The sequence below is a fragment of the Trachinotus anak genome, unplaced genomic scaffold (genome assembly GCF_046630095.1).
Source record: "Trachinotus anak isolate AG129_WGS33_773 ecotype Australia unplaced genomic scaffold, CSIRO_AGI_Tana_v1 ptg000010l, whole genome shotgun sequence".
Classification (NCBI taxonomy): Eukaryota; Metazoa; Chordata; class Actinopteri; order Carangiformes; family Carangidae; genus Trachinotus; species Trachinotus anak.
Window position 1 is genome coordinate 16,182,648 of NW_027273861.1, and position 26,674 is coordinate 16,209,321.

Here is a 26,674-nt window from a genome sequence, read left to right on the forward strand (position 1 = left end):
AAGGTAATGTAGTCAGTACACTGGCCATAGACAGTTGATGTAAGTGTTGATGATTTTATTTTCTTTTTCCTAACAGTCAGGTGGGATTTAAATGAAACAAAATCCTATTTATACATTCTTTAATATGGCCCTCATAAATGATAATTTATACAGCTGTGTTAAGCTTCACATTTGGTGTCAAACTGATATTACACATATTGATCTCACTGATGTGATCTCTTAGTTCAGTCTGGTGGTGGGACATTGAGAAACTTACAGTAAATGCTGTGAACTGTATGGTACGGGAAGCAATTAATTTTGAAACATGCTACTTTTCAGTATTACAAATCCACTAAACTTGTAATAATAGCCGAGATGCAGTTCAAGCGCACTGTGCGGTACAGCTGCAAGCCAGGTGAGCTTCTGCTGTTTCCCTCAGGTCCACGCTGCTAACATAGATGTTGGGAAGACTCTCTGGGCGATTCATGGCAGAATCTGCACAAGTAAAGACAGCAGAGCAATTAGGAACTGGGTGTTTCTCACTAAATTTTCATGTTCTGTCACTTGAACTCGCCGTGGATTCTGGCAGACTCACCAGCTGGTATGCAGTGGAAGCCAACAGTAATGCCTGTGGTCTTCACAGGGAAGCAGCCTGGCAGGCAGCGCAGCACAGGCTCAACAGAGTAGCATTGTGATTCCTGGCCGTGGACGTTAACCTGCCTCTCTAGCTGCACAGATTCAAGCTTCATACGGCACTCTTTAAGGGAAAGGTGTGAATGAGTGAGCTTCTGATGGATTCAGTGCATCATCACTTGGGTTACAAACTTGCTTTAACTATATGCAGTTATATAAATTTGATTATTATGTTAGAAGAAAGTGGGATAAAGGATTTTGGTGCATTAATATGAAAATGAAAGTTGCTGTAAAAATTATTCCAAAATGAAATTTGTATCTCACCAGTGGTGTCTCTGCAGGTCTCAGCTGGCAGAACCCAGGAATGGGCATAGCTGACTGCATTCTTGGTCAAGCGTCCACTGGGTGTGCGGTACTCCTGTCTGATTTCCCCATCAGCCTTTCCACACAGTCCACAGGTCTGTCCCTTCATCCAGTCTGCAACTTTAACCTGTATGCCAAGATCAGATCACACATTACAGACCATCAACTCTGCAGTATCTGTCAGGTTTATCATAATTGTAATAACCCTTGAAAGTTGTGTTCATCTTTTTTCATTAGAGGTCAGAGTTTTAAGCTTGGAATTTGTCATAATTTATGCAAAAAAACCATTTTTTATATAAAATTTACATTTTTATTTGTACATTATTTAAATTGTCCACAGTTAATGTTGGGTTTACCTTCCATGAGTTCTTCTCAAAATAGACTTCAAGAAGACCATGGCTGGGAGCGAACACAGAGATGCCTTCACCATTTGGTCTTATCTGGATTTTAGCTGCAAGACAAAAAACGTTTCATAATCATTTACTTAAAGCAATTTAAGTACAGTACATGCAAGTTATTTGAAAAAACTTTCAGTCCTAACTGAACCATGTAGCAATGATGATTTGTAGCATGATTTGCTTTGCAATATTAAATTATATATTGCTGAGGCAAGAGTTTTTAATTGGGTAATGAATGTGTATAGAAACCTGTTGGATGCTGGTATGGCAGGTTGTTGATGGGTATTTCCATTCCATTGACCTTCACAATCACATCGGTGTTCTTTGGGTACAGGTCAATATCACTGCAAGTGCAGAAATAAAAATATTATTTAGTTTAGTTTTGTCAACTTGTTGATTAAAACCACTTCATTTTTTTATTAACCACTCACATGTCAGCAATTTTCACATTGATATGGTTCTGTTCAATGTGATCCTTCTTCAGCAGAACCATGAATTTCAGCTCATCGGTGCAATCCTGTGCCAGAACTTGGTAGCAAGACAGAGGCATCTCGTTCCTGTATCTCCTGTTGTTGAATGTGGTCAATGTGTCTCTGGTGAAAATACATTCAGCTGTAAAAAAAAAATAAAATAGGTTTAATCTGTAGCACTCAGTCAAGAAAACTGCCAGTGCATTTCATGTTGAATAATAATGTCAGACATTTACCTGCACCAGCCTTGGCAAACAAGTAGTGGACTTTATCAGCAAGGTCATCAAAGGGTGTGAGACCTGTGACTTCTTCAAGTGGCAGGGTCATGGGAAGATGCAAAGTCAGCTTATAGACAATATGCTGTAGGCAGAATGATTCATAATTATCAAAATTTGTGAATTATGTTAAAATGAATAGGCATTCATATTTTGTGAGAACAACTTGATTAATCATGCCTCTGGTGTTTTCCAAATGAGGTCAAGTGTCCTGTCAGATGTTGCAACCACAGAAAGTGAGATCTGCTTGGCGCTGCTTTCATCCTTTCCTTGAATCAAGCCAGCCAGCATGTAAGCAGGAATGTAGTCATACATCCTTTAAAAGAAAAAAAACAAATATAGTTTTGCATAGTCTATATTGCATGTAAGTAGGCAAAAGGTATATTGTATGAAGTTGCGCACTTCTTTGCGTAGTGTTTAAAGGCAGAAGGTAGTTCATTCCAGGCAACTCTGAGGCGAGCTGCAGGGCTTGGACCAACAAGACCAGTCTCAGCTGTGATCATGGTGTCGTATTGCTTGCATTGTGCTCCCCAGGAGATTTTAGCCTATTGAGAAAGGGTAGAGGAGACAGCTGGATTTTAGGGTAGTCTTCTACCTGTTGTGTCATAAGATCTACAAAATAAACACAACAGTCTTACTGTGACTTTGTGCTTGCTTAGCAGAACTCCATCAGCACAGAACTTCCAGTTGTTATCGGCAGCCAAGGCAGCTAGAATGATCTGAAGTCTGGCGGTAGGTCTGTCCAAGTAGGCAGACAGTTGGTATCCCTGCATCTTGTTGTCAGCTCTGACAGCACGGAAGATGATCGCAAAGGTAGGAGCAGCTTCATTACCAAGGAACTTGTTCTGTGGGATCAATCAAAGTTAAGTACAACAACAAATCCATTAATCAAAAGATCTGAAGTATTTTTTTTTTTTACGAAAATGACCAAGATTCACCTTTCTGTAGATGGCCTCAAAGCTTGAGGCACTGCTTCTGCTCCTAGAAATTGCTGAAGTGGCTTGAGAGATGACAGCCTACAAAATATTGTAGCAACATAAGTTAACATGTTCAAACTGTCCCATGCATTGTCAATTGTTTGAAACACCATCTAAACATACCTGTTTCTTGTGGTTCTTCTGGAACTTGTGGTGATAAATCACTTGCTGTTAAGAAGAAGAATTTTTTTTTCAGATTCCACACTTACTGTGATACATGTATGCATTAATATTATTTCACATAACAATCTTGCATCATTTACCTTTGAGAGACGAGCACTGGAGCGAGAGGAACTTGAGCTAGCACTGAAGAGTGATGCAAGGCTTGATGCAGAGCTGGTCCTGGAGCTGAGTCTGCTGCTGCTTTTCTTGCTGCTGCTGCTGCTGCTGCTGCTGCTGCTGCTACTCCTGCTGGCTGGAGCAGCATCAGTAGCCTTGCTGCTGACATGAGATGAAGAGCTGGAAGAGGCAGAAGAAGACCTGGAATGAAGACTTGAGCGAGAGCTGCTGGAGCTGGAGGAGGAGGATGAGGTGCCATTCTTAAGACCAGGAGCCACGATTCTCTTGAGCTTCATCAAGACTGGTCCTCCCTCAACAATTTCTTCTTCACTCAGGTTGATGTGCTTAATGAGCTTCTCTGCAGCCTTAGGTCCAACTTGAATTTCAATCTCCAGCCTCTCAATGGCCTCAGCTTCAACTGAAAGTATAGTTAAATAATGCCATTAATGCTTGCTTCATGCATGCTGCTTCTACAAAAAGTGTTTGACTATCAGTACTTACTTGGTTTCAAAGAAACAGCAACAGAGTGCTTTCCAGCCAGTTTGTACAGGGCAATATCTTTGAGGAAAGCAGCATTTTCGGTGGAAACCCTGATACAGCCTTTCATTCCAATGGCAACAGTTTTAAGACAGTATTTCTTCTCAAATTGAGCTGCTTTGGGTTTTGTAGAGGGCCTGGTAGCTGCCCAACCCTGGGAAATGATCTCTGAGGATCTTGACTATGAAAAGAAAGAAAAACTTATTGTAAATGTACACTATTTTGGCTATATTAAAAGACATTATTCAAAGCTCACCAAACTAGCTGCAGCAGAAGAAGTAATCCTAGATGTGAGAATCTCCCTTGAGATGGACTGCAAGACTTTGGCAGGGATAATGGGAGTGATTCTTTCAGCAGCAAGATCCTCAATATTTCTTGCCACAGCAAGAGTCTCAACACTGTTGAAGAAACAAGAACTTAATCATGTGGGATCTAAAGATAAATACATTTTCAGTGTGACAGAAGTTAAATATTTTTAAGGGTACACAATGAGTTAAAAACATTAGGCTTACTGCACAGCTGCAATGTTTTCAGGCACAGAAACAGGCAGAGCTTCAATCTTAAAGTGGCCGTCATTGATGTCAAGTCTTGCAGCAATTTTTGTTGGCAAAATGGAATTGAGCTTGGCTCTTGACAGCAGGGAAGCCTGGAGTATGGCGGTGTTTACCCCCATCACAGCAAATGTGTTCACAGCAATGCTAGAAGGAGAAGAAATTTATATATTGCACTTCATTATGTTATATATTTTCCCTAATTTTTAATTTTAGTTTAAGGTGTTGTACCTACCTTGGTCTGATCTCAGTCTCAAGCTGCATGTCTGTCTTCAAAAGGTGAGCGAGATGGAAGTTTTCAGGCAGAGTTGGTGTTGTGGTGGCCTTGACTACCACATGGATAACAAATAAATCCATGTGTCAGCTCTTAACCATATACTTTTAATACTCTATGATCCACTATTAGATGATATTATATACCATGTCTTATCAGTGCTTTAATGCTATTTTTATGAAAGCAGTTTTTTTTCTTTGGAAAGGCAATGCAGTGGTGATAAATCAGTATTTGTTTTTAAATCATTTATTTGGTATAAATGATAATATTGGTCTTTGCAAGATATAATTAAGTTATTTCCAACAGTTGTTAACAGTATCATGTTATTACATGTGTTTGGATAGATGGGACCTGTAACAATTGTATCAACTGTTGATGTTTTGTAGTCTCAACATACCTCGAACAGCTGCGGCAGCCACAGCAGCAGTGTACAGACTGAGCTCCATTGGAAGACCAGCAGCAGTAGGCAGGATCCGTCGCACCTCGGTAGCCAGCAGAGGCTTAGCAAAGTGGAAGGAGGCACCAGACAGCAGAGCCTTGATAACATTCCTACCAAATGCCTGAACAGATGGTGCAGTGGCGAGCTGTAGGAGAAGAGTTTATCATAACTTTTACATCTTGCAAAATTGGGATGCACCATTGTATGAAACAGGTCACGAAGTTGAGACTTTGCCCTTTGAATCATACCTCAATGGCCTGATCAATCAAGGCTTTGTCAATGTTGGCAAAGGCAATTTCTTGTCCGAGGAACTTGACATAGACTGAGGCCAGAGGCTCCCTGTTGGGCAGAGACCTCCACTGAGTTAGCTGTGGACAGAGGAAACCATTAGGTGACATTGTATAATCATCTATACTTTTATCCTATACTATTTGTCACTTGATGGAGTTTAATGGCTTACAGCCTTAATGACACGCTTCATCTTGGTGATCCTGTCAGCACTGTCAATAATGGCAGGGTTTTTCAGAAGAGCCTCTTGTAGTCCCTCAGTTCTCACTCCAACCTAGGAAAAAATCTGTATTTTTAAAGCATAACTTTCTAATTAGTATTTGAATGACTTAGAAGCTAGGTTTTCTTAACCTTTACCTCCAGAACATCAGCAGCAGCTCCAGCAAGGTAGGCACTGGTCTTAGCCACAATAGATCTGGGCAGAATGGTGGCAGCATCATTGATGTAGAAAGCACTGGCAGCAGCACCAAGCATCAAAGGACCTGACAAAGAGTGTCAAACTGTAACTGGCAATTCAAAGTGCTCTATACATAAGAGCTGACAAGCTGATAATAAGACAGAACAAATATGAATCGTAAAAACAATTTGAGATGAATATACATGAGAAAGAAAGATGAATTGTAATAGATATAAAAACCAAAATTTGGGCCATTGTCTAATCTGTAAGTCCAGGAGGATTTGTATTGATATAAATTCACCCTTCTTTTGTAATAGTTTCCTAACCATTGAATGATCTGCTGTGATTGTAGCCATGTAAAATATTTACATATACTGCCACTGCCACTGCCATTTAAAAGATCAATAGATAGTTCATTAGTTAAAGTCAATTATCATTTAAACAGTAAAAAAAGCTTATTAAAATAGTTTTCAGATAAATACATATAACAGATCAAAAAATGTATCCAATTGTGGTGCAATCACTGGTAGAACTTGCAGTTATTTAGGTTCGATGAGATGAAGTTAGATGACGATAATGGCAAAAAGAAACTTGAGGTAACTTAAACCAGATGTGACACAAGTCTTACTGTAATAGTTGTCAATGTGGATGGCTTTGCTGAAACGTAAGCTCATCTTGTCCAGCCTTGGGCTCAAGATTTTGACAGCAATGTTGCAAGCTGCGGCACTGCATGGAGAGTGTAAAAGAGCTGAGTAAACACTGATCAGTTCATGCAGATGGACTTGATGATGAATAGGGATCAGAGAGTGAACTTACACTGAGGCATGGATAGCGGCGGTGCTTCTGGTCAGGGACTTCATATGAGAGTAAGTGAAGCTTGCTACCTGCAGATTCTCCTCTGTCTTCACAATGTTGGCAAGAGTTGTCACCAAGCCCATGGGAGGCCTTGTCTCAAACAGCACAATGCATGCAAGCATACGAAGCTCTGGGTGAAGAGTCTTGTCCATATATAGCTGAAGAACCAATTCCTGGATCTAATTTGCAAGAGAAAGAACACTCAATATGGAGTTTTCTCAGAAAAGAAGAAAAAGTTAGAAATACTATTAGGTGTTGAGAGTTCACCATTCTTGGCTCCTTCTTTGCAATGTTCCTCATGGCCAAGATGGCATCAGCATGGACTCTCATTGGCAGAGATGCAGCTGCAGTTCCATGTATCGGCAGGATCTTAGTTATTGGCTTCAGGCTAGAAAGATGGCCAGCATTACCCAAAACCTTCAGGAACAGGATAATGTCCTGGGTCTCATCCTTAGCGACAGCCTCTGCAAGGAGCTCCTGGATGGGCTGTCAGAGAAAATTTGAAATTAAGATCCCCCATTCTCATCCAGAAATGTAAAGAAGACTTTGAAGTAATATGAAAAGAACATGGTTACATCACCTTTATGAGTTCAACAGGGCACACAGTCTTCTCAGCACAGTATTTGAAAATCATGGTACCATAGCCAAGGAGGACAATCTCCCGTAGAACTGGGCTCTCAAGTATTTTGCTGTTGACTGCCAGGGTCTAAAAAAGTAACAATCACAAATTTTTCATACCTCCATTCTTATTCCAGACAAGGTAACTTTAGATTAGATTTACCCACCTCAACCAACTTGATGGCCTCAGTGTTTGCTGTTACCATGTGAACAGATGCAATCAAAGCCTGAGCTGTTTCAGCAACAGTCAGCTCATCAGCTAGGAATTTCTCCTTGATGAATCTCAGAGCAGCAGGTGTTCCAATGACAGGGATGGCATCCAAAATCCACTGCCTGAAAGATGAAAATTAAGTGAGCGAACCTGCAAACATATTTTTGAAATATCTTTTTCCAAGAGTCAAATCTTAAAGGTCACCTGTAGGCAGGTTTGTGTCTGTATTGGCTCCAGAGCATTTCCAGGTCTTCAAAGTGGGCTGCACGGAGAACCTGAATGAGCTCCAAAAACTTAAGAGGAGCATCCTCATGAACTCTCTCCATATTGTGGGTGACCAGATGATTCAGAATCTCTACAATCTAAGAACACAGGAATGAAGGGGAAGTCAATAAATGTGACACAGATTCACTGTACTGATATTTTAAAGAGACGATACCTGGGCCTGTGCGTTGGTGATCTTGATGAGCTGAATGGGTGTTTGGAGAAGCTCAGTGGAGAACTCATACTTAAGAGATCCACGGTGAAGATACTGGGCCTCAAAGGGTACAATAGGGGCCCTTTGAACCTCAAGGAAGACCAAGGATTGCCTTGACAGTAATGTGAAAAACAATTAATCTGCACCTCTCTTAAATCCAGTCACTGCTGTTATAATATTCCTTGGTATGTATTAACATACTTGGTCTCCATCTGAGCAGCTCCGTTCATCTCGGTGAAAGGTGAGAATTGGATCAGCTCATTGACGGCAGCCTCCAGGATTAGGATGCCACTAGCGACTGGTTTCAAGATGTAATTGTATGCTGTAGCTCCTCTAAGGTTCTTTGAATCCTGTTAAGATGAAGCACACAGATGCCTGACTGTGCAACATTTTCTACTTTCACAAATGTATGCATGATACTAAATACATGTAAACTTACCTGCTGGCACTTTGCACATTTCTCAGTGTATGCCAACCCCAAGTCTACCATGATCTTCTCCTGACAATGGTTCAGGTCCCTGGTCTTTGTCAAAAAGATGCGTTCAGCCTTTTCATCTTCAGTGATGGCATAGAGTGTCTTGCAAACACCCTGAGCTCCGGCCTAATGAGAAGAGCATATATCTTGTTCATGAGATTCAACTTCCTGTATTGGATTTATGTCCAGTACTGTAGGATCTTCAACAAACCTCCTGCAACTCATAGACATTCTGTGTCTTCTTGATGTTGAGCTGAAGGACATTCAGGATACCTCTGTAGATGTTCAGTACTAGTGTGGAGATTCCCTCTGGGGCGAACATTTTTCCGACAACACCATTGGCGTACTCAAACTTGATGGGAGCCATGAGCTGAGCTGCCAGCGCTGACGTCAGCTTGGTTGCTGGGATTAAAGGATCCTTAGGCCAGACACCACTGTACTCAAAGAGCTCAGGTTCTACAAGCTACAGTATAAAAATAAGATTTATTAAAGGGCAGTTTGCATTTTGGAAGTAAAAAGATTGTTGCCCACACATGATTTTGATCCATACCTTCAGCATGTATATATTTTGGGCTGCAGCACTGATGAGAACTTTGCTGCTGACCTTGACTCCGGCTTTTGCCAAACCTTCCTCCGGCAGACCACCCAGGAGAAATGCCTCATATTTGTACACATAAGTCTTTCCAGCAGCAAAATCAGGAGCTGTAAGCACAATTTCAGTCAGTGAGAGGTATTCTACATTATATCCACAACTCCAAGAGTAATTTATGACATCATTTGAACCACAAATTCTGAAAAAATATTTAATTTACTTGGATAATTATTTCTTTCTTCTTTGGAAAAAATTTAACTGTCAAGATTATAATAAAGTACTGAACTTACCCAAGCTATGAAGTTGCCCCGCTAAAATGAAATTGAAAATAAAATAATAATAAAGTTAATAATGAATAAAGTAAATGATATAAAGAAATAAATAATAAATAGTGATACATAAATATTAAAGTAATAATCAAGTAAATAATCAAATCATTAAATCTAGTTTTAAACCTTTTACAATTTTTTATTAAATTGCATTTCTTTTTTTTCTTTTTACTGGAATGAAACTACATCTAGTGGAAAAGATCAAGGTCTTTATCATTCTATAAACACTTAGAGCAGACAAGATACCTTGTATTTTTCTTAAAATGTACAGTATCCTGTGGGCAGTGTGCTGATGCAGTTCCTCTGATACCAATATTTTTAGCAGTTTATCTCTCAGAAATTCAGATGTTTTGTGTTAAAACTGCAACATTACATTATCCTGTATATTATACTATAGCAAGTTCTTAGGTTATAATATGGCTTTAAAAAACACTTGAAACATCAACTGGTTAGCCTGCATTGAAACACTCATATACTGATCGTTGTTTGCTTTAAGTGCCTAATAAGACATTATAACAAAAGTCATTTCCATTACATGTAAGTAATGTTAAGAAAAGCATACTTCTTTATACAAATTTTAGGGTATTTCAAGGTGTTGCTCAAAATTTTACAGAAAAAAAAAAATCTCAATGGAGCTTTTTGTTTTTGTTTTTGCTGCACTTGCAGATTAAATTTGAATAGTAAAACTGAGGGGCAGCTGTGCTGTCACCATGTTGAGTGCATTATTTTAAGACATCAAAAAAAAAAAAAAAAAAAAAAAGAATCGACAGTCTTTTCTCAAATTGTGATCAAAACTGCATTTTAAAAAGTGAAAAAGGCTCACAAAATCAGAAATCCTACTCACCCACAAGGGCCAGAGTCAGGACAAGCACAACTGCTCTCATGGCTGATGGGCATGTGAATGCCTGAGTAAGCAGCAGCCTTTTTAAAGGGAAATTTTGTGCTGATTAAAGTCCAACAAGGATGTTGGGTATGATATGAGCCCCAGCATGTTTGCTGTTCAAAACACTGTATTGGATAGATAGGTTATTTCACCATCTTAGATTCAAACAAACTTTGGTTGTGGTTGGGTAGGGCGACAGCGTGTGTATCAGTGGCTGAAAAGTTAGGGTCACCTGACCTTGTTCTCCCTAAATGTACCAAATCAAAGTCAAGTATCATGTTTCAAAATGCTACTGTGAATTTGTTACTCGCATATGCTTTAAAAAACCCTGTTATCTCACAGAAATCCTTACTTTGGTTGAAAATATTAAAACTTTTTCTTGCAGTTGCCTAATGTCCTCTTATTATCGAATATGTATGACACATATAAAAGAGGTATAAGGAATAGGACTGCAGTACTATTAATCCTAAAAACATATTGTTGAAAAATGTTGGAATCTCTTTTTCCCAATTTTTTTAAAGAAATGTTTTGTTTTCTTTGATCTAATGGTTATAAGATCCAAAGTTTTTGAATGAAGGGCAAAAGAGGAATAACAAAATATTTATGTCGCTGAACAGAATTTACAGTTCATTTCCGTATTGATTTGATTTAACGATTGCCTTGAATGTCTCTCCAACATATTGTTGACATGTACTTTCAAAGTTCACACAAGAGGGCAGCATGACTGTGGCTGTTTGCTCACTTTATTTGTTGTGGTCAGGGTGACCACTGATGTCATGACATTTCACTGTGAAATGTTCTCTTTCTAGTTCTACTTCTATATCATTGTGACATGAAGCGACCATTATTAACATGTATTTACAGAAAGTGTTAATATTGTTAATTTTCTGGTTGTTGTGTCAATTTCTTGAAAATGCCCACTTAAGATATAGAGTCCAAGCATATAATGGAGTCAACGCTTGCTTCTCTTATTAAATTAAATAATACAGAATATCAGATATTCCTCTTTTGTATGAGTAGCCCTAACACTGGTATTGAATGATGCCCCACAACAGCCACCTGTGATTCAAATTATCAAAAAAGTCTTGAAGATAACTTGATGTTAAGAAATCATTAAGCTACACATACATTATATAAACTAAATAATCATTACCACCTACTGTTATTCACAGTCTTATTGCTGTGGATTTATTTCTATAGATTATATAGAATCTAAGATGTTATTGCATGCATGTTTATTTAGCACCTTTTCTGCCCACTGGTATCTCATACAAAGTACTGATGGCCATAATACCCCAAACAGTGACTCATTTCATTCTTACTGACTGAAAAAAATGTCTCATGTATATTGGGCCATTCTTAAAAGTTCTCATTGTAAAGATAGATAAGGTAGTTAGAGCATTTCAGAGGCAAAGTTTCAGTTAAGAATTGTAATTATGTTTTACATATATGAATACTGACTTAGTTGCTCTATAATGCAGTACCATTATACTAATACTGCATAGTTACATTTGAAATAAAAATTGTTCAAGAAAATTAATTAATGAAACAGTACTCTATAATTGGTTGCAATTTAAATAAAGATATATTTTTATTGAAAAAACTATGGCACATTGGGAAAGGACATTTCAGCACAACAAAGAGTACCACAGTTGGGGGCTTGTGTGCATCTCAATAAATCAATGGAAGAGAGAGCCATGCTTTTTTTTTAAGGAGAACAAAATTCAAACGCATACATTCACCGGCCACTTTATTAGGTAACTTTGCTTGAGGCAGGTTGTACCCCCTTTTGCCTTCAGAACTGCCTGAATTCTTTGTGGCATCTCAACAAGGTGTTGGAAACATTCCTCAGAGATTTTGGGCCATATTGACATGATAGCATCACGCAGTTGCTGCAGATTTGTCGGCTTCACATCCATGATGCGAATCTCCCGTTCCACCACATCCCAAAGGTGCTTTATTCGATTGAGATCTGGTGACTGTGAAGGCCATTTCCGTACAGTGAACTCATTGTCATATTCAAGAAACCGGTTTGAGAGGATTTGAGCTTTGTGACATGGCGCGTTATCCTGCTGGAAGCAGCCATCAGAAGATGGGTACACTGTGGTCATAAAGGGATGGACACGGTCAGCAACAATACTCAGGTAGGCTGTAAACGATGCTCAGTTGGAACTAAGGGGCCCAAAGTGTGCCAAGAACATATCCCCCACACCATTACACCACCACCAGCAGCCTGAACCGTTGATAGAAGGCAGGATGGATCCATACTTTCATGTTGTTGACACCAAATTCTGACCCTACCATCTGAATGTTGCAGCAGAAGTTGAGACTCATCAGATCAGGCAATGCTTTTCCAATCCTCTATTGTCCAATTTTGGTGAACCTGTGTGAATTTTAGCCTCAGTTTCCTGTTCTTGGCTGACAGGAGTGGCACCTAGTGTGGTCTACTGCTGCTGTAGCCCATCTGCTTCAAGGTTCAACATGTTGTGCGTTCAGAGGTGCTCTTCTGTGCACCTTGGTTGTAACGAGTGTTTATTTGAGTTACTGTTGCCTTCCTATCAGCTCGAAGCAGTCCGACCATTCTCCTCCGACCTCTGGCATCAACAAGGCATTTTTGCCAAGAGAACTATTTTCTCTTTTTCAGACCATTCTCTGTAAAACCTAGAGATGGTTGTGCAGGAAAATTGCAGAAGATCAGCAGTTTCTGAAATACTCAGACCAGCCCGTCTGGCACCCACAACCTAGCCACGTTCAAAGTCACTTAAATCACCTGTCTTCACTTCAGCAGGTTGTCTTGACCATGTCTACATGCCTAAATGCGGTGAGTTGCTGCCTTGTGATTGGCAGATTAAATATTTGCGTTAACGAGCAGTTGAACAGGTGTACCTGATAGAGTGGCCAGTGGGTATGTATGTATATATATATATATATATATATATATATGTATATGGTCCATCAATCAGGAGACAAAAATTGAAGGGATTTGGAGAAGGCTAAGAAGGGCTGCAACTTACTGTAAAACTTATTGGAATCAGCTCAGAGAATATTGAATCCTTTCTAGTTTCAGGAAAGACATAACATCCCTGAGCCATTGAGTGCCGGAAGTAGCTATGTGGATTTCCATTGGAGAAGAAGACATTGGTTGTAATTTTTACTGACACACTGACCCACTCATTTCCTGTGCTTTTTACTCTGCTGTTACTCAGTATGTACCGGGCACATACTGTTCAAGACACAATGCACCTTCATTAAGTTTTGTCTAGAGACCAAACAGCACACTTGTGCCATAGTATGTGGCTCCATGTTTTTCTAAATTTATTTAGGAATGTGCACCATGTAATTCCAATATCAAGTGGAATAATAAAAGTATTACAACTTGATTTTGACACACTGACCCTCTGCAAAACAGGATCTCAACATTATATAACACTGAAAAACACTGATATTATAATGTAGTGCAGCATATTCACAAATAAATTTGCAGTTATACAAATTCCCTTAAACTAACTGACACATGTTGAACCTGGGCCCACTTTTCTCAGTTAGTAATTCTCCTTTGTCAAACACAGATGAGGCTGCAAAGACATACTTTTCTTATGTTCTTGCTACACTATAGATCTGAAGCTTTGCTTTTTTAACCTTTGATATGCAGTATAAATACTTTAACTATGACTAAAACAACTTCAGTAGTACAGTATGAAGACCACCTCATTTATTTTAAAGTGATTGATTGATTGATTGATTGATTGATTGATTGATTGATTGATTGATTGTAAGTAAGTAAGTAAGTAAGTAAGTAAGCTCTTCGTATGCATAAATTCTTGTTTGTTAAGAGACCTGTATGCCACAAAACCTCCCATAAAACTAAATTAATGTTTATGTTTGATTTAATCAGATGACATATGACATGTAACAGCTTTACTGGTGCTGGTAGTCTTCCTCCTAGACAGGAATCGACTCTCAGCTGTAGCATCAACATTTTTGGAAGAATCCTTATTTGCTTTCTTGCTGACAGTGAGATGATAAGATCAGTACTACTTTCATGTCTGTAAATATGAAACTATACATCCAGCAACTGGTTAGAATATAAGCTTAGCACAAAGACTGATAATCCAAAGGCAAAGTAGCCTATCAGTAGCTCAAAATCTTACTAAACTTATTTGTTTGATCCCTTCAAAAACCAAAATGTAAAAACATAAAATGTTTAATTTTAACTGGCTGTTGGCTGTATCATCATAGTTAACAAACAGACATAGTTTTTACCAATTAGCTAATAGTCTGACTTCGGTCTTCCGTTGAACACTAATTTATATACAGTAATACTTCCATGGGACTGAAGTCATTCTCCAATTTTAAAACAACCACTTCTGAAATGTTCACTCCAATATGACAGACATTTTGATGAGACAATAATAATGTTCACATTATGGATCAATGACCTAGAGGACTATCTACTACACTAAAGCTTAGTAATAATCACAGTCCTCTTGGTATTACTCTTTCTATAATTTTCCTAGTGTCCATTTGTTGATCCTCTGGAGATGACCATTTGACCGATGGTGTGCTTGTATATCTCTCTGACATGCTAAAAGCAGGTCTGTGTATGAAAGAAGGATCTTTTGTCTCTGTTTCCTATCAATTTGACAGTATGATGGTGGGACATTTTTGGATCCATAACTGTGGAGGGAAAGTGTGTTGCTGAAACCTAACATTTTTTATGTACTGTAGCATTGATCTGTTTTCTTTTTTTATTTTTTAGGGGAGATGAGGTGCCTGTTGGTTTAAAAATATTTCCTATTTGTTTATTAGGTATGTTTCATTTCAACATGTATGACAATGAACAGTGAACAAAAAAAACCCATGCACAGCCAATTAGTGATCAGGTCATTGTTGGTTGCAGGAACAACTTAAGTGAAAATCAAAATTAACCACTGCTCACTGAGAGTGAACAAGAGCAAACCTGAAGAAGTGGTTAATTCAGATTTTTATGTATAATAATGAGTTTGAGGGATGAATTATCTGTCTCTAAAGGACTTTTCTGGATTTCTTGTATGTAGCAGCTTCATTTGTAATAAAGTTCAGACAACAAATGCTTCACATGCTTGTGTAATTTATTTAAGATTTACGGTTCCAACAAAGTAATCAAGAATTAAACGCAGCAAATAACTGAAGACAATGACATTAAGCGCATTGAGCAGTGCAACGACAGGCCAGGTGGGCTTCTGCTGTTTCCTGTAGGTCAGCGCTCTTCTGATAGATGCTGCTCAGACCCTCAGAGCGGTTCAGGTTAGAATCTGCAACAGTGGAGAGAGTAAAGCAGTTAGGCTCCAGGTAGATGTACTTAAGTCAGTGTTGTGAACCAGCTGTCATTTCTTGCAGACTTACCAGCAGGCAAGCAGTGGAAGCCAACGGTGACAGTGGTGGTCCTCACTGGCATGCAGCCAGGCAGGCAGCGCAACACAGGCTCAACAGAGTAGCATTTAGACTCCTGACCGTGGAGCGTCATCTGCTTCTCCAGCTTCACAGACTCAAGGTTCATGTAACACTCTGGAAAAGGGTGAAAAATGAAGGTAAGCACTATACATACACATATGTTTACCTACAGTAGTCCTTAGTTGAAACCAAACCCTGATATTTATTGTTTCTTGACATTTTTTGATAATCTAGTTTAAGTCTGGTTTGGAATGTGTTTGTTACTATTTACTATTTACTAATGTAAATTTCTTTATATGCTGCATTTATCCATTCTCGGTATAAATGATAGAAAAAAGGTGAAATGGGTACTGTAAGTATTACCAGAGGCGTCACGGCAGCTCTTTCCAGGCAGAACCCAGGAATGTGCGTAGCTGGCTGCGTTCTTGGTTACGCGATTGTTGGGTGTGCTGTACTCCTGTCTGATTTCCCCGTCAGCCTTTCCACAGAGTCCACAAGTCTGTCCTCTCATCCAGTCCACAACTTTAACCTGAAAAAAATTCAAACAGTTCAGTGTTTGTGGGACTATATTTCAACTGCTCCATTACCATACATTAGTAACAGTTTAAATCTTGAAAAGTCACACAAGCAGGTTTTCTTGTTTTACCTTCAGAGCATTCAGATCGAAGTAGACCTCCTGAAGACCATGGCTGGGGGCATGGAGAGCGATGCCCTCACCTCTCTGTCTGATCTGAACTTTGCCTAAGACGAATGCAAATACGTGTAAATATGTGATTTTTAACTTTCTACAAAGGGAATAATTTTTATTTACAGCTCAATTTGATTCAATAAAACAAAAACCTGTGGGATGCTGATATGGCAGGTTGCTGATGGGGACTTCTACTCCATTAATCTTCACCATGAGAGTGTTGTCCTTTGGATACATGTCGACATCACTGTACAAAAAAGAGTTGTATCAGAATTTTATCTTTTTATGGACAATTCCCACAGTTTTGATATAAATACTGGTTGTTCTTACATGTTGGCAATCTTCACATTGATCTGGTTCTGTTCCTGTGTTTGGTCCCTCTTCAGCAGAACTATGAATTTGAGTTCTGGGGTACAATCCTGAGCCAAAACCTGGTAACAAGAGTGGGGCATTTCGTTCTTGAATTTCCTGTTGTTGAATGTGATCAGTGTGTCTTTCATCATGGTGCACTCAGCTGCAAAAAAAAAAAAAAGAAAAAATAAGAAAAAAGTGATTTAGCCATGTACAGATCAGTCTTAATATTCAGCTATGAAAAACATGAAACTTGTTCCTTTGAAAGTTTTCACCTGCATGAGCCTTGGAGACCATGTAGGAGATCTTCTCAGCCCAGTTGTCCTGGTATCCTTCCAGCTCAGCAGCAGTGTCTCCAAGGGGCAGTGAAACAGGGAGACCCACTCCGAGTTTGTAAATGGTCCTCTATAATTTTGAATTAAAACAGAGAATCTGAGTGACATGGTGTGACATAGACATTTTCTCTGTATTAATAGTAATAGGCAATAAAACCACACCTTTGGTGTCTTCAGCACAACATTCAGGCTTTTCTCAGAAGCAACAGCCACAGTCAGTTTGATCTGATTATGAACATTCTTGACCTTTGTCAGGCTTACTCCAGCTTCTTGTGCAATACTGGAAATGTACTCAGAGATCCTAGACAATTATAAAGTTAAGGTTATTTCTTAAAGGTTTTTAATACATGTCAGAATATGTGTTGACTAATGTACACCTGTTAGATAGTTGTGTAGGAAAATAATATAATGCAAAAGAAAGTAATAATTCCCACACATTGTCATATCTAGGATATCTACGACTAAAATGCTGCATTTTCAATAAACTTGGTGCTTATGATGCAAAAATATGTGTCTTAGTTTGTGACATTACCGCTTTGCGTAGGACTTCATGCTGCTTGGAAGTTTGTCCCAGGTAAACTTCAGGCGGACTGCAGGCTCTTGACCCACAAGACCAGTTTCAGCTATGATCTCGGTCTCGTATTGCTTGCATTCAATGCCCCATGCAATCTTGGCCTAATAGAAATTTAAATCAGTAAGTAAATCTCAAGCATCACACAAATTTTTCATGTCACCAAAATCAATCAAAAGATTTACCATCAGCTTGTGGTAGCTCAGCATCACACCATCAGCACAGATTCTCCAGTGGTCATTCTCAGCCAGGTTGGCAAAAATGACCTGCAGTCTGGCAGTGGTTTTGTCAAAGTAAGCTGCAATCTGGTATCCCTGAACCTTGTGGTCAGCCCTCACAGCACGGATGAGAACAGTCACAGCAGGAGTGACAGCGTTAGCGAGGTACTTGACCTGAATGTGCAAACCAGAGGTTGATTTTAATGAAAGTTTTGATTTTTTATTTCCCACTGAATACCTGAGACTGTAAACACTGTGATCCAATGACTTACCTTATTGTAAATGGCTTCAAAGCTGTAGGCACTGCTCTTGCTGTTGGCACGGACTGTGGAGATGGCATGCTGTAAACAAAGAAATAAGACATTTATCTTGCTCAAGTACATGGTGTGGCTGTGTCATGCTCCTCACAACACAATCTGATGATTACCTGATGGAGGTGGTTCTTGATAAATGTCATGTCATACAGGTCTTGCTGCAACAGAAAAATTTGTAGATTAATTGCTGCACATACTTTTTTGTTTCTACTGTTTTTACATGTCTGTGGTGAAGTTGTATCTCACCTTGGACATGGAGCTGGAGCTGGATGAGCGGCTGCTGGACTGGAGAGATGAACGGCTGCTTGAAGCGCTGCTGGAGGAGCTTCTTGAACGCAGGCTTGATTGGCTGCTTGAGGAGCTGCTGAGGCGGGCACTCATTCTCTTTGATGTCTTGGTGATGGGGGTGTCAATGTCGACTTGTTTGCTCTTGCGGCGAGAGGAGGAGCTAGAGGAAGACTTGGATGATGCAGAGGAGGAGATGCTTGAACGGGAGCTGCTGGAGCGAGAGCTGACAGAACGAGAGCTGCTGGAGCTGGAGGAAGATGCTGTTCTGTTCTCCAGACCAGGAGCCAAGATTTCCTTGAGTTTCAGCAGGACGTTCTTGTCTTCGATTTCCTCTTCCTCGCTCAGGTTAATCACTTTGATGATCTTTTCTGCTGCTTTATCTCCAACCTGAATCTCGACTTCAATCTTCTCAATGACTGGACCAGCAGCTGCAATTAAATAAATAAATAGGTACATTTCTTTTTAGCAAATCCTTACACATTTACTTTCATCAGTAATTTAATGTCATCCATTTCACTTGCCTGGAGCAACCTCAACCAAAACAGCATGCTTTCCAATTATGGCATAGAGTGGGCTGTCTCTGAGGAAGGCAGCATTGAGAGATTCAACCTCAGTGCATGCCTTTATTCCAAAGGTTTCAATTGCAGCACACATTTTCTTCTTGAAGGCCTTGGGCACCTTCAGTTTGCTGGCAATATTTCTTGGCAGGTCAACAGGAATTATTTCAGATGATGCTGACTGAAAAACCACAACAAAGATCACAGTGTTATTTTGGAATAGTGTAGGATTTAGTGTTGGAAAAAGCTGTCAGTAAATCAAACTCACCATGCCACCAGCCAGAGTGGATGCCATTCTAGAAACCCTTGAAGTGAAAGCCTCCCTTGACAGCTGTACTACAGCTTCAGCTGGAATCATTGGTGTGATTTTAGCAGCTGCGAGGTCTTCCACATTTCTTGCAACAGCAAAAGTCTCAACACTGTTGGAGAAAGGAAAAATTTGTTTTAAGAAACAAAATCTCAAAACTGGATGATACATTTTACTTGGGGAGAAGGAACAGTACATACAGTGCAGATGCGATCTTATCGATGCCCTGAACAGGCAGGAACTGGAACTTGAAGTTGCCCTTAATCATGTCAATTCTTGCTTCCATCTTTGCAGGAACAATTGTGTGAACTCTGGCTCTTGACAGCAGTGCAGCCTGGATGAAAGCAGTATTCACACCCATAACTGCATAGGTGTGCATGGAAACACTGCAAGAGACAGAAAATACAGACTTTAAGGGTCTTCCTGAATGATACATTTGCTTTGTGTTTTACATTAGTAAAGATTCTGGTAAACAAATAAGAAGAAACTCATTCAAGTGAGCTACAACCAGTTTACCTTGGAGCAATTGCAGCCCTCATGTTAATGTCAGACTTCAGAAGCTGGGCAGCATGGAAATTCTCAGGCAGAGGTGGTGTCACAGTGGCTTGGACTATGAAAAAAAACAAACAAATATTTAGTATCATTACGAATCAATACTTCATTTTTAGTATCAGTATGAATAAATGTTTCAGATCTGTTAAACTACACCAGTGGTACTTACATTCAACAGATGCAACAGCCACAGCAGCAGTATAGAAACTGAGCTCCATGGGCAGACCAACAGCAGTGGGAAGGATGCGACGGACCTCAGCAACCAGCAATGGTTTAGCATAATGCAGTGCGAAACCAGACAGCAGAGCATCCAAAGCCTTCTTGCCATGAGCGTAAACTGCAGGTCCGGTGGCCACCTGTAAAAACAAAATAGCTTATGAGACGACAGGTTTTCAGTACAAATAATAATTACATAAAATTATTATTTTAGAGGTCATACTGTTTGTAACAGTAGAAGATGCTGTACCTCAATAAGCTGATCAACAATAGCTTTGTCAAGGTTGGCAAATGCAATTTCCTGTCCAAAGAATTTCACATACATGGAGGCCAGGGGCTGGCTTGATGGGTGTGCCCTCCAATCAGAGAGCTGGTAGGAAGAAAACAATAAATTAACCATTGTAGATTTTACTAAACAAAAATATTCTTAAGAAGTAGTTTTAGCTTTGGAATGGCCCCTTGAACCTACAGCCTTCATAACTTGTTTCATCCTGGTAAGCCTGTCAGCATTCTCAGGAGCCTTGGGAATTTTCAGAAGGGCTTCCTGGACTCCCTCAGTTCTTACTCCAAACTGAAAAAGGAAAAAATATGATTTGAGTAATATAGCCATATAATGTAGCCATATTATTAGTTTGTTCACAAAAAAAGTGGCATGAATTGAAGATATATACAATAAAGCAGACAATAACAACAGATTACAAAATTAGAAATTATATCTTATTTTAAAATAATCATAGGAATCTTGGCATTGGTAAGCAGCCTGAGATAAAGATATTAATTCCAAATGCTGGCTGCATTTCCTTCTTTTTGCTGTTATGTTGTGGCGCAAATTGGATATAATTTTGAAAAGTGATATTTGCTCTTACAAAATAAAAACTAGCCATACAAGAGATGATTGTCATACCTCAAGAACATCAGCATAAGCTCCGGCCAAGTAGGTACGAGCTTTGGCCACAATGGCTCTTGGAAAAACTGTTGCAGCATCATTAATGTAGAAGGCACTGGCAGCAGCACCCATCATCCAGGGGCCTGCAGGAGGAGACAACAACCATCAAACCACCTCTTAAACTGAAATCAGTGATGCTAAATTATTAATCTGTTATCCTCTTACTGTGGTAGGCATCAATATAGAGAGCTCTGCTGAAGCGGTAGCTCAGTCTTTCAAATTTGGGGCTGAGGATCTTCACAGCAACATTGCATGCTGCAGCACTGAAAGTAGGAAATTGAAATATATAAGATTACTGGTGCAAACGTGTTTGAAAATAAAATGCTAATATGATCATTATTTAGGTTCTTACACAGAAGCAAAGTCAGGGACGGTGTTCTTGGTCATGGCCTTCATATAAGAGTAGACAAAGCTAGCAACCTGTAGATTTGTTTCTTTCAAGAGGCCGTCGGCAAGAGTGGTCACCAGACCCATGGGGAGCTTTGTCTCAAACAGCACAATGGCAGAAACCATACGGAGCTCTGGGTGGAGAGCCTTGTCCATGAACAACTGCACAGCCATTTCTTGGATCTAATTTACAAAGATAAATGTTATAAACAAAACTGTGCTGAACAAAGTAGGTCTTTGGTGTATTCACTTTTAACAATGGACGGAATCAGAAAATCTACTCTCACCATCTTGGGCTCCTTCTTTGCGATGTTCCTCAGGGCCAGAACAGCATCAATATGAACTCTGAGCGGCAGATCGGCAGCAGCGCTTCCAAAGCCAGGCAGGAGCTTCATGACTGGTTTAAGGCTAGCAGGATGTCCAGCATTACCCAGAACTTTGAGAGCGATAGTGAGCTCCTCAATTTCACCTCTGGCAACAGCCTCAACAACGAGTTCATGGATGGGCTGTGGGAGGAACAGAAAAAGCATTAATGCCACTGATGTTGTACCTGAATTTTAGTTATACCAAACACACGCACAAATGATACGTACCCTCACAAGCTCAGCTGGGCAAGTTGGGTTCTCTGCACAGAATTTGGCAACCAGAGTGCCATAGCCCAGCATGACGATCTCACGCAGGACTGGATTTTCTTGGATCTTGTGGTTTTTAGCCAGTCCCTGTGGAGTGGTGAAAATAACCAACTGATTACATGTCCGTGTTCTCACATTGTTGAAAACACACAAGACCACTCTTAACCTTGACTTACCTCAGCAAGCCTGATGGCCTCCAGGTCGGCTGTCACCATGTGCACTGATGCCACCAGAGCTTGAGCAGCTTCAGGAATAGTCAGCTCACCAGCCAAGAACTTCTCCTTGAGGAACCTCAGAGCAACGTGTGTACCAATGGCAGGGACAGCATTCAGGATCCAGTGCCTAAGAGAGGATAGAAAATACGGTATTATTATATTATTCATTACATTTTTGTTTCATGGCTCTTCGCTGAATGAAAGTTGCAGTCACCTGTGATCAGGTCTAGCTTTGAACTGAGCCCAGAGAGCCTCCATAGTCTCAAATCTAGCCACACGCAGCAGCTGGATGAGCTCAATAAACTTCAGAGGGGCATCCTCGTGGACCTTGGCCACATTGAAGGTCACCAGGTGGTTCAGAATCTCAACAATCTGACAGATAGTTACATAGTTAAATACAATGTTATAGTATATTAGTAGACAATAGTAAATAGCTATAGGATGGATTCAACAGAAATTCGGTTAAAAGACGGAACATTGTCTCAAGTACCTGAGCCTCTGTGTTGCTGATCCTCACAAGCTGGATGGGTGTCTGGAGAAGCTCGCTGCCAAACTCATACTGCAGAGATCCACGGTGAAGATATTCAGCTCTGATGGGCTCCACTGGGGTCCTCTCAATCTCCACAAAGGTCAGTATTTGCCTGTGAATACACATAAGCACTCAAGTAATCTGCAGTGTTGGACATTTTGTCCTGTGAAGTGGCTGAAATAGTATTACTGCTCTCTAATTTTTAATTTAAACACCGTACTTAGCCTCCATTTGGGCAGCACCATTCAAGATGTTGAAAGGAGAAAACTGGATCAGCTCTGTAGCAGTTGCCTCCAAGAGGATAGCACCTGTGGCTGCTGGCTTCATGACGTAGTTAAAGGCAGCAGCTCCCTTCAGTGTCTTTTCTCTCTGCATGAACAACCAGAGCCACAATATTATCAGACCTGCACTAGGAGTTAACTGTATTAGAGGACAGGAAGTGTCAGAGAAATTGCACTTACAGCATCACAGTCTGTGCGCTTCTCAGTGTAAGCCAAGCCAATGTCTTTAATGATTCTCTCCTGACAATGGTTCAGGTCCTTGGTCTTAGTCAGAAGAATGCGGTCAGCCTTTGTGTCCTCACTGATGACGTAGTGGGTCTTGCACACACCCTGAGCACCAGGCTAGTTCACAGAAGTCAAAATATGGTTTGTCAGTTTAAGTATTGTGGCATTTTGTGGGTAAAACTCTGAATGAAATGAGTAATTCATACCTCTTGCAGCTCATAGACATTGTGAGTCTTCTTGATGTTCAGCTGGAAGATGTTGAGGATTCCCCTGTAGATATTCAGCACAGTCGCAGAGATACCAGCTGGTGCAAACACTTTACCAACGAGACCATTGGCATACTCAAACTTGATGGGTGTCAAGAGCTGAGCAGCCAGGGCTGAGGTGAGCTTGGTGGCTGGGATGAAAGCATCTTTGGGCCAGATGCCACTGTACTCAAAGATTTCAGGGTCCACAAGCTGTAAGGAAAAAATGACAGGTTGAATGAAATGTGAACATGAAACAAAACTGTCTTGTTATGAATCACTATGTAATTGTATTAATACTTATAAATGGTCTTTACTTTCAGCATAAAAGTGTTGGCAGCCGCTGCATGGATCAAAACTTTGCTCCGGATTTTAACTCCTGCACGTGCCAGACCCTCCTCAGGCAGGCCGCCCATAAGAAATGCTTCATACTTGTAGACGTAGGTCTTACCAGTAGCAAACTCTGGGGCTATAAAATGATATTGAAATATCATGACTGATGGGAATTTGCCTTAAACCCTCAGAAACTCAATAGTCAAGAAAACCGGTGTATTTCATTAATTTATTTGTGTTTCAACATCAAAAAACATCAAAATTAAGACAATATTTCTAAACAGTTTTGTTAAACACATTTCTAAACTGTGTTGAATGATTGCACAATTGTAATATGAAGTTAAAAAACTTACCAAAGCTGACAAAGTTACCCGCTAGAAAATACAAATAGAAGGTTATCTGGTGTTCATAAAATACAACCACAATATGGGAAAAGCATATGAAAAGACAAATTAAATAGTAATTTCTTAGAAAGGCATAGAAAATGTGTTGACATTTTCTTATTCTTTATTTATTTTGTTTTTTAAAACTGCATTTAAGACGGTTTGTAAAACAGAAGAACGGAAATTACTATAATTACTAAAATTATAACTAAATTTTCTTTCCAATAAAACACAATATTAGTGGAGAATTGTTGCTTATCTTCATAACAGTGATCGCATCTCATTCTACAAACAGCAACATTTTCAGAAAATTAAGTTAAATTCAAGTTAAATATAAGCCAATTTAGTTTTAAATGCATAAAGACAAACCTGCAAGGGCCACAGCAAGAGCTAGTACAAGCACCCTCATGGCTGGTGGATGTGATCAATTGCCACCAGAAGGCATCCTTTTAAAGCCATTTTTTTCTGAGTGAGTGCCAATTGAAGTGTATTATTAACAAGATATCAGTTTTGATTGTCACTGGTGTTCCCATTCCCTGTAGGTTAGACAAACAAAGTGAAAAAATGTCAGATGTCACATGTCATTCTAACCTGACTCTTGGCTTATATGGCACAATCAGCCTCCATCCCAAATACAAAGCTGTTTTTCTCTTGTAACATAGCACAATCAACAATGTGCAAAATGCAATGCTATTCTATATAATTTTATAATATTGTGCACTATTAATATTTATCCATAAATAAATAAAATCATCTTAATATCCGTCTCATATTGACATCTCTTATTATCTCATAAATAGCCCAAATGAAACTGGTATAGTTCTGTTGCATCCAATGACTTACACTCAAATAAATTATTGCAACATGTTCTAAAATGCTATCACAGCATTGTTTCAATTGCATAAACATGTGAAGGTTCCAATCTTTAAAAAAAAAAGTCATTCTGTCCTGACCTGTAATTTTGTCACAGTCCTGTCAACTTGTTCCTTGAACTGTTAACTGTCCAAAGGCAATAATTCAACATATGTTTGCAGTAAGTCTCTTCTTAAAACATACTTTTATTGGAGAGTTTTTCCTGGTTTTGCTTTTCCTTGATGTGTTTTGGATTTTATACTAATTGTTTTATTTGTTTTATCTGTTATTTTTCTCTTTGAAACCTGTTGATTTTACTGATTCAGTTTTATTGCTCCCTTTGTCAAACACTTTGTAACGTAGGTTTTGAAAAGTTCTCTATAAATAAAGATCATTATTATGATGTGTTTAACATGACACTGGGAAGTGTTGTAACTGAATGTGCTGTTTTCTAAAATGGATTTAAAAATCCAAAGCACATTTGAACCTTATTATTGTAGTATCTTTCCAAGGCAGTGACACTGCTTTATAATGCCAGCCACTGATGATTTGTTGCATTGACCAATAGCCATTTTTAAAAGTCATAATTTCTTCATTAGAACTTGTCAGAGTTTAGTTTTGTCAGTATTTAGTACTGACTTAAGGTTGACCTCAAGTTGACTTTTTCTGTTTAAAAATTAACATTTTTTTAATTTTTTTTTTTTTTAGCAAAACCTGTACACAGTGTTTACTCACTCAATTTCACTCATTTCACTCATTCATTTTCATGAGAGACACAAGTTTTCATTAGTTTCTTTAAACACATGAAAGTAATGTTTTATGAAAACATCTGGAATGAAATGAAATGAAATCTTAAGGATAAAAAAGGCCCATCACCCATTTGTTTTACAATAACAAACTCTTTAAGTGTTTTACAGCTTTCTTGCTGGAAATGAAAATTATAGTGTTGGTGCCAATATGAAAAATGGCTACCAGAGGGAGATCAAATTGCATCCCCTATGGTAAAGATGACCATAGGAGGTAATTGATCTGAAGTCTTCATGAGACCATAGAGCACATATTACGTGTCTGTTAACCCTTAAGACAATTATGGTAAATTTCTGTGGTCATAGAGGTATTTTATTTTTTATATTTTTATCCTCCAGATTTCTTTCCATCCTTCTGGCAATATTGTGGACCTTATAATAAATGAAAAAATGTCATCTCTCTTATAGTGCTGCTCCAGCAGGTACTCCACCTATGATTTTTTCTCAAAACATCTGAAGCCATTGCCCTCAATGTTTTGATAAAACATTACCTAAATTTAATTTCAAAAGACTGACGTGTCTGGCCTGAACATGTTTTAGAGCAACATATTTTTGGCTGAGTAAACAGTGTGTGTTTAGGTCTTTCCAAAAAAAAACTAACAAAAAAACAAAAACAAACAATAAACACAGGACAGCTCTGCAGTTTTCCCGCAATAGCGAACAGGCTGTTGATATCTCACAGGCGAGTGTATGAAGTTTGTCCCATGTC

The 26,674-nt window shown here is 39.2% G+C and overlaps 2 protein-coding genes across 2 annotated transcripts; both read right to left on the bottom strand.

Moving 5' to 3' along the window:
* Positions 1-7: 7 nt before the first annotated feature.
* LOC139627210 (vitellogenin-like) lies at positions 8-10,302 on the bottom strand. The gene is given in 33 exon segments (XM_071487940.1): positions 8-474; positions 575-736; positions 937-1,102; positions 1,332-1,426; positions 1,623-1,717; positions 1,805-1,985; positions 2,080-2,203; positions 2,299-2,434; positions 2,521-2,663; positions 2,757-2,963; positions 3,057-3,134; positions 3,219-3,263; positions 3,359-3,792; positions 3,876-4,092; positions 4,168-4,309; positions 4,424-4,609; positions 4,698-4,791; positions 5,134-5,320; positions 5,424-5,543; positions 5,636-5,737; positions 5,821-5,945; positions 6,489-6,586; positions 6,677-6,894; positions 6,983-7,201; positions 7,296-7,421; positions 7,501-7,666; positions 7,749-7,906; positions 7,996-8,134; positions 8,224-8,372; positions 8,462-8,623; positions 8,709-8,960; positions 9,048-9,199; positions 10,242-10,302. Coding segments are annotated over 33 exon segments (5,052 nt in total). The 3' UTR covers positions 8-361.
* Positions 10,303-15,404: 5,102 nt separating this feature from the next.
* LOC139627211 (vitellogenin-2-like) lies at positions 15,405-24,104 on the bottom strand. Its single transcript, XM_071487941.1, is given in 33 exon segments — positions 15,405-15,595; positions 15,687-15,848; positions 16,098-16,263; positions 16,381-16,475; positions 16,575-16,669; positions 16,753-16,936; positions 17,049-17,178; positions 17,271-17,409; positions 17,641-17,783; positions 17,865-18,071; positions 18,170-18,238; positions 18,325-18,369; positions 18,458-18,927; positions 19,021-19,237; positions 19,325-19,475; positions 19,564-19,749; positions 19,880-19,973; positions 20,085-20,271; positions 20,382-20,501; positions 20,601-20,702; positions 21,036-21,160; positions 21,243-21,340; positions 21,430-21,647; positions 21,752-21,970; positions 22,058-22,183; positions 22,273-22,377; positions 22,379-22,439; positions 22,526-22,683; positions 22,802-22,952; positions 23,061-23,209; positions 23,302-23,463; positions 23,553-23,804; positions 23,909-24,104. Coding segments are annotated over 33 exon segments (5,076 nt in total). The 5' UTR covers positions 24,086-24,104; the 3' UTR covers positions 15,405-15,482.
* Between the last annotated feature and the right edge of the window lie 2,570 nt (positions 24,105-26,674).